This window comes from Marmota marmota, unplaced genomic scaffold (assembly GCF_001458135.2).
Source record: "Marmota marmota marmota unplaced genomic scaffold, marMar, whole genome shotgun sequence".
Classification (NCBI taxonomy): Eukaryota; Metazoa; Chordata; class Mammalia; order Rodentia; family Sciuridae; genus Marmota; species Marmota marmota.
The window spans coordinates 360879-369105 of record NW_026000258.1 but is presented as its reverse complement, the minus strand read 5'-3'; the positions used below and the strand labels follow the sequence as shown (position 1 = coordinate 369105).

Below are 8227 nucleotides of genomic sequence, written 5' to 3'. Positions count from 1 at the left end.
TATATATATATATATATATATATATATATATATATATATATATATATATATATATATATATCAAACTACATGAAGGCTAAAAACCATTTTTCAACCTGATTCTGCTGTATTTATTTGTTTACCTACCTATTTACTTTTGGTAATGGAGTATGCTTTCCCGCTGAGCTATCGCTCTGGTCCTATTTATTTTTGAGACAGGGTCTCTCTAATTTGCTGAGGCTGGCCATCAAATTGCAATCCTCCTGCCTCAGCCTCCCAAGTCACTGGAATTACAGGTGTGTGCTGTCAGGCCTAGCTTCTTATTCTTTTTTTTTTCTTTTTGTTAACAAAGCTAGTCTTCTCATGCTGAGGTTACTCCCACAGGAGTTAACTGCAGTGACTTTATAAGGGATTTGAATATACATGGACATGGATGCATGGGATCTATTGTAAGCATCAGAAGGAAATCATCACTCATAGTTCCTTTGAATGTAAGAGCATCCATCCAGGCCACAGCAGAACAGACTCCTCCTGGATCAAAGTCTCCTTTATGACACCAACCATCATCCCTTACCATCATGGAAATATATTACCCGTCTAGCTGTAATATCAACAACATTTCTCAAAAACGAGCTTCTGTTAATAGAAAACATCAAATATGAAAGCACTCACGACCACAGCCTCAGCAGGCTGAGAAGATTCTTGTTCATCTTTTGTCTCTCTAGATTTTGGGTTTGGTCTTCCTTGTTTTTTCATATTTCACACTGAAAGCTACATAATGTGATTTGAAATACACATTTAATATGATGGCATAGGTGACTATTTCCAAAGCCCTGAGTTAATGCCCAATTTTCTAAAATGTAGAATTCTTCTCCAAAGTAAATCCCAGGATAATTGCATCTCTGCATTCTTCCCCAGTGTTTTGCAGAGCCTTTGTTTTGTCCAGGCTGGCAGAGAAATTGCCTTAAGGCACAGGGCAACATCCTACATTTTGGATGAGGTTCATTTGGACAAGTGGATTTCCCATCATGGAGACATGTAGGAAAATACTCCTGGAGAATTAAAATTCAAGAGGCTACTGCTTATGACACACTCCCAACAACTAGGTCCATTAGTCCCTAAAATAACAATTTTCTTGAAGGCACAGTCTCCTTAATTCCCTCCCAAAGCCTTTATGGGCGTTTTGGTACCATCAAGAGCACAGGTGAGATATTGAGATAAAGAGCACTAGTTATGCCACCCACTGGTGCTCTGCACATCTAAGGGATGCAGTCACAATCCCACATTGTGCCCATGTTTCCATGCCCATTCCTCACTTCCCAACCTGCTGCCCGCCAGAGTCCCCACTTGGGACTTGGGAATGTGTCCTATGGGTCTGGAAGACACCTCCAGGATTCCAATAACTTCATCACCACCTCCAACATTCCTCCCAGATATAAAGGTAGCCAACCTCACCACAGTCCACCTAAGTCTTCCCAGCCCCTTTCAGGATAGCAAATGCCCATGGAGATGGTGTCACCTTTGAAAAGGATGACGACCTCCAGGTCCCTCCCACTCCCAGTGCTGGAAGCCGGCTGGTGCCTCCTCATAATTCTACAAGTCTGACCTAACGACTCACCTGCTTACAATCAGCAAGAAAGAATGAATACTACCCAAAGAAGAAAGACACCACCAGCCTTGGCATAGCTCTAGGAACACTAGGAAGGCAGTAGAGCGCATGTGCAGTAACTGACACACAGCAGGGAGCATGCGCACTGAGTCAGGCTCCCTGAGTGGGGGCTGGGCTTTTTCCAGCCTCAGCAGAGACATTCTGTCTTGCAGAATGTGACTCTGGCGCAACCACCACCCAACACCTTTTTTAAAAAATATTTTGTTTCCCTTGCTGGATCTTACTTTTTCTACTTTGAGATTAGAAAGCGCTAGCTTATCTTTAGGACAAGATGTATTTCAGAAAGGCCCACTTTAAAAGGAATACTTAATAAGGAACTTAATATGTATTTCTTTCTTTCTTTCTTTTCAGGTCAGACTTGGAACCTGAGTGGTCCTTATCATCAAGTCTTCTTCTTTTTTTCTTTCATTCTTTTTCTTTTCTTTTTATTTTTATTGAGTTTTAAAACATAAATGACAGCAGAATTCATTACAATTCTTATTACACATATACAGCGCAATTTTTCATATCTCTAGTTGTATATAAAGTATGTTGACACCAATTTGTGTCTTCATACATGTACTTTGGATAATGATGACCATCACATTCTACCATTCTTGCTAATCCCCTGCTCCCTCCCTTCCCCTCCCAGCCCTCTGCCCTATCTAAAGTTTGTCTATTCCTCCCATGCCCCCCCTCCCTACCCCACTATGAATTAGCCTCCTTCTATCAGAGAAAACATTTGGCATTTGTTTTTTGGGGATTTGCTTTAATACGCATTTTTTATTTTATTTTTCATTATTTTTAGTTGTAGATGGACACAATATTTTATTAATTTTTATGTGGTGCTGAGGATCAAACCCAGTGCCTCACATGTGCTAGGCAAGTGCTCTACCACTTAGCTGGGACTCCAGCCCTCTTTTTCTTTCTTTTTTTCTTTTTTTTAATTGACCCTGCTAGAGATTGAACATGGGGGCACTCTACCACTGAAATATCCTCATCACTTTTTATATTTCCTTTTGTCACAGGGGTTCGTGGAAGTTGCAAAGCTGGCCTGGAAAAGTGAAGTTCTCTGGACTTAGCCTCCTTTGTCACTAAGTTTGTAGACATGTGCTGTAGTGCCTGGCCTTCATATGTATCTTTGTATGTATTTTGAACAGAAAGTTCTTTCCTTGCTGTTGCTGCTGCTTTGTCTTTTCCTTCTTTTCTTGCGTGTGTGTGTGTGTGTGTGTGTGTGGGAGGGGGTTCATCATTTCAATGTCTTTTTCCCACACTGAGATAATAAATGCATTCAGATTTGTTGTCTTTGAGGAGAGTAAAATGTGTACATTTAAATTTCTGACTATATCTGTCATCATTCAGCCAGGATATTCAGAAATATACATAGATATTGGTCTTAGCATCTAGGTTAAGGCTGCTGTCACATGGTATACAGCAGTAATGGCTACCTCATCATATACAGATGAGCATCATCCTCCAATATTAGCCCAATGACTTGTAGCATATGCCAAAGCTGAAGTTTTCACTCAGTGCTATAAGGGAGCAGAGTACCTCAGCAGAGGAAGTGGCACCAAAGAGATGGAAAGGCTTAAAGGATATTCATTTGGATTTTGAAGTCTAGCATAGGAGGGGATCTTTTAAGGGTTTGGGATTGGGAAGGAATTGTGATGTAATGATTCAAGGTTGTTGGACACAGGGAAGCTCAGAGTTTTAAATTTATTTGTAATTGACCCTTATTATTTGTGTGTTTATGGGATATAACATGATATTTCAGTATGTATGTATATCATGTGTAATAATCAAATCAGGGTAAATAGCATTTCCTTCACCACAATGATTTATCCATTCTTTGTATGGGAAAGTTTCAAAATCTATCTGCTAATAATTCTGAAATACACAGCCAATTGTTAACTATACTCACCCTAGTCTGTTATAGTACTCTGGAGTGTATCCCTTCTATCTAACTGTATTTTGGTGGCCAATATCCACCTTCTGTCTGTCACCTTCCCTTCTTCTCCTCTCAGCCTCTGCTGACCTCTGTTCTCCTCTCCACTTCTATGAGGTCAACTTTCTAAGCATCCACATGTTGAAGAGGACATGTAGCACAAGTGTTTCTGTAATGAAGATGCAGCTTTTGAAACACAAGTTTGAAAGAATGTTGGGGTGAAAAAATGTCACTTGACACTTTTGTTTGTGGAGTGATGGGCCTTTCCTGCAGCTGGTGAAATGAACAATGAAGTTTTGGGGAACTTTACTTTCCTGGGTAAGAGATTCCTGCATTAGTATAGTTATGTTAATGTAACCAGTGGCATATAAACTCTGGTTTATGTGAACAGTGGGCTGTGTGGATACTTTCAGTTCTCATTACTTCCTTTTATATACCTCTCAGTTTAGTGTGGGAAATGAGTCACTGCTCCCACTGGCAGGGTACAGTATATCTGCCTCCAATAAACTATTGTCCTATGTCCCACCTCACCTCTATCAGCAGAATTGACATGAGGTTTAAGACCTCCCTCTCATCGTGCTTCATTGCATGATCAAAGAAGCTAACTTTCCCAAAGTGTAAACAGCAAGATCCATTTTTTTTTTTTTCAAAATGATTGCCTGACCATCCCGAGGAGCATGCACTTAGATCCAAGATTGATCTAGAATATCCCAATAGGGAAAGCCCCTGTTTGAGGCACCATACATGTTATTTGCATCTCATACATCTAATGTAAACCAGGAACAAGCTTTCTGGGACATGCAGAATAAACATTATAGGCAAGACACAGGAATCTGTCAATCACTCTTTGTTTAACAGAAAAGAAAAAAGCCCACCAAAGGCAAATAACTTAGAAGCACATATAAGCTAAGTTCCCCTTCTTTTTTTCTATTTTTTTATTATTAGTTGTTCAAAACATTACAAAGCTCTTGACATATTTCATACATTTGATTCAAGTGGGTTATGAACTCCCATTTTTATCCCATATACAGATTGCAGAATCACATCGGTTACACATCCACGTTACAACAGACACTAGTATGGCAGTATGTAAGTTCCCCTTCTGAGTGGATGGGCAAAATTCCTTTGTCACTGCTCCCACTGTCAGGGTACAGCATATCTCCCTCCAATAAACTCTTAACTACTTTCTGTTATCTTGATGAATTCTTCTCATGCTTTCCATCTCATCCCTTTCCTGCACTGGGCATCTTCTGAATGTCCCATGACAGAAAATAGTTCATGAAAGGTAAAGAGAAGAAGGGGACCCTGATTAGCAGAAAGCTTTCTGTTAGTAAGTTAGGATACAGTGTTGCAGTGGCTTCTATACCTTCCATGTGGCTGGGCTTCTCTTAAGAAATATATTGAGCAGAAAGAAGAAATTTCTCAGTCTTTGTCTTTCCTTAATCAGTACCATGAATAGGCATATGGTTCTGTAAAATTTTAAAAATTATACACACACACACACACACACGCACACACACACATATACCCCACACACAATGAGAGCAGTCATTATCTCATTATCTCATGACAATATTTAGCTTATCTTTTATCTTGTTTGGTCATTCTCAGCAAGGTATTATCATTACCAATGTTTATTCCTTTTTTTTCCATTCTTCATTCTAGTTTTTAATGTAGTACACTGCAAAGCACTCAACCAATGGGAGATGCTAAGTCCCAGATTTAGACTTTCAACAAGCAGCTACTTAGCAAATAGTCAAATATTTGCTATCAGATAGCTGGAGGTTGTGCGTCCTGAGGATTTGTGTTTGATGAGCTGTGAATGGCTTTATGGCAGCTTATAAGGGCAGGCTTCAACTGATGCCCATCTCTAGCTTCCTGTCTCCATTATTGTGAGAGATTATCCCTGAACAACCAGAAGTGTTCGAAGGATTGTAATTAGATTTGGATGTGAAAAGTTGTGAAACAGTTCTGGTGAAACATTGGAAACAGCAAAATGTATGGAATACCTTGTAGAGACAAGAATTTCCTGATGCATGATCCTAAGGACTCTCTCAAGGATGTTAAGTCAGGATTGTGGGCAGGAATCCATGGCAGCACCTCTACTGGAGGTATGCCTCAATTCCTCACATGACCAATATTCCCCATCTTCTAGGCAAGGATTCTATACACAAATTTAGCTTAACATAGGACCCAGGGATGCAGGAAGGTCAGAAAATGTCTACAGATTCTGGGTCACTGTCAAAAGAGTGCTGTAATCCACACCACCTAATCTCATACTGGTGTCTGATATTTATTCATCTATTCCCTACCATGTTAAATACAATTCTCATGAATTAGGAGCACACTAAGATGACGGAGGTACCCTCAGTACAGCAGAGTAATGCATGACATTAACGTACACTTCAGCCCAAGCACAGCCTCCATATGATGCTGAGAACACAAGAAACCACCTGTCAGCCCTTTTGCCTGTCAGTTCCTGTCTCTCCATGTGATGCTTACCATGTGCAAGACAGACACTACTATCTGCAGATAAATCTTACAGGAAGTATTGGGGATTATGTTTTGTGGCAACCCTGCAGGACCCATATCAAGGATAGCCTTTTAGTGTGAAAACACTTGAGTGCAAAGGAGGACTACGAAATTGGGTTTTCATGTGTATGTAAGAATAATTTTATAGCCCAATATATTCACCATTGAGGGTGTCCATGATCCATTATACTGTTTTCCAATGTGTAGATTCTAATCAATTTTGTAAATCTTAAAACAGAATATATTATGAAGTAGAATATATATGGAAATCTTTTACATTCTTCTTATGTTGACCAATATAAATAAAAATATATGCATCATAAAAGAACATTTATCTGTAAAGTTACAAGTGAATATTTACCCAAATGAAACACATCATTTATATTTAAAGAGTTTTTTCATGTAGCTTCTGAAGAAATTTCAAAACGCAGAGTCTTAGAAAATAAAAACATCTCATCAAGGGGTAATGTATAAAATAGCCAATTTCACTATACCATTTGACTGATATCCAGGGAATATCAAAAGTTTCCTAAAAAGATCAAATGTTTGTTCATTTGATAGAGAAAATTTTATCTCAATGTCTCAATGCTTGCTTTTTCATTTTTAAATTAGTGGAATTTCTAATAGTGTTCCTATAGTTTTGTGATTTGAACTTTAGTGATGGGAGCTGATTTTCATCTTAATTTTGTTTATTTATCCTTTTATTTTCATGATGATTTAAAGTGTTTCTCTTCAAAATTTCATTGAGAGTATGTGTATAAAAAATTACCCATTAGTTTTATTGTATGAGGAATATTTTCCCCAAGTATATATTTTCCAAGGTTTTTGATGAGTTTTAAATTTTTTCTCTCTTTTAAAAAATTTAACTGTTTAATAGCAATTGCATATATTGATGGGGTACAATGTGCTGCTTTGTTATATGTATGTGATTAAAGAAATAAGGAGATCATAAAAGAAATGGTAGACAAATAACCAATTGTTTACTTTGGAGTGTTCAATTTGTGGATGATTTTTATTTTATTCTTCCATATTTTATAATTTTCTGTACAGAGCATCCATTGCTTTTTTACTCAGAAAAGAAACAGACATTATTTTACATCAAAAGGCAACATTAGGAGGTTTTCAAGATGGAGGAATAGAGGGGGTTGCTTTCCTGGCTGTTCTGTGGAGTGAAACCAAGAAAGCAGACAGGCAGCTTCTCAGCAATTTGAGTGAACAAAAAAGTGGAGGAACTTTACTGGAATTTAAAACTGAACATTCAAAGCAGGTCCTGAACTCAAGAAATAGGATATAATAAAATAAGGAAGAAATCCCCAGTGGCACAGCCATTGCCAGGGCCAGGCCAGGAGCACCAGCCAGAATGGTCCCTCCATGAGCACAGTGGAGGGATAAGGGAATTAAAGGAACTCAAATTTTTTAGAGGATCTAGGTGTGTTTAGAGATCAAGGACATTGTCCAGCAAACCTGAAAGATTTGTATAATATCTGTGTGTGGGAAAAGGAGCCACCGTCTCTCCAGGTGGCCTGTGGAAGACAAAGGAAAGAACCATTTTGCAGCAACTCTGCAGGGTTTGGCAGTTGAGGGGCCCAATTCCTGGCAAACCTGAGTTAGGCCTGAAATACAGGCCCAGTAATCACATAGTGCATGGCATAGAGTGTGCTCAAGTGACCAGGAGAAAATCAAACATGTAGAGTCATGGAAATCCACCCAGTTCTACACCTCCCTCTCCAATCTGACTGCTTATAGGACCCTGCTGGGAGAGATGCATCTGCCCAGGAATGCAGAAGGGTGGGTATGGGAGAGATTGTTTGGAGACTGAACCTGAGACCAGGAAACATGGGGTCTGAAGGTGATATAGAGGACTAAAAGTTGGATCCCCCACCAAATGAGTGGAACCCAGGGGTGACCCCTAGGTACAGTCATCCAGTGTGGACCAGCAAGTACTGGGCGCTTGAGGTGTGCTGATTTAAAATCTCCAGACAAATTGCCATTCAGCCAAGGGCCTGGAGACCACCTAAGCCCAAACCCTGCCTCCAGGAACTCCACCTCTCTTACTCCAGCAATCCAGAGAGTGGAGCATCACACTCTAGAAGACCCTAAAATTACTGAGAAGATAAACTGAG

The 8227-nt window shown here is 39.4% G+C and overlaps 1 protein-coding gene and 1 long non-coding RNA gene across 2 annotated transcripts in view; one reads left to right on the top strand and one right to left on the bottom strand.

Moving 5' to 3' along the window:
- Nucleotides 1-1673, bottom strand: part of LOC125614273 (P antigen family member 3-like) — a 7236-nt gene extending 5563 nt beyond the window's left edge. Inside the window, exons 1-2 of the mRNA XM_048796794.1 lie at nt 1598-1673; nt 652-750 (exon numbers count right to left, since the gene is read on the bottom strand). Coding sequence (XP_048652751.1) covers nt 652-735 — 84 coding nt within the window. The 5' untranslated portion in view covers nt 736-750; nt 1598-1673. The remainder of the gene's footprint in view (nt 1-651; nt 751-1597) is intronic.
- The window catches only part of LOC125614274, a 13047-nt gene extending 5971 nt beyond the window's left edge, over nt 1-7076 (top strand). Inside the window, exon 2 of the long non-coding RNA XR_007344881.1 lies at nt 2656-7076. This is a non-coding gene — a long non-coding RNA (uncharacterized LOC125614274). The remainder of the gene's footprint in view (nt 1-2655) is intronic.
- The last annotated feature ends 1151 nt before the right edge of the window (nt 7077-8227 follow it).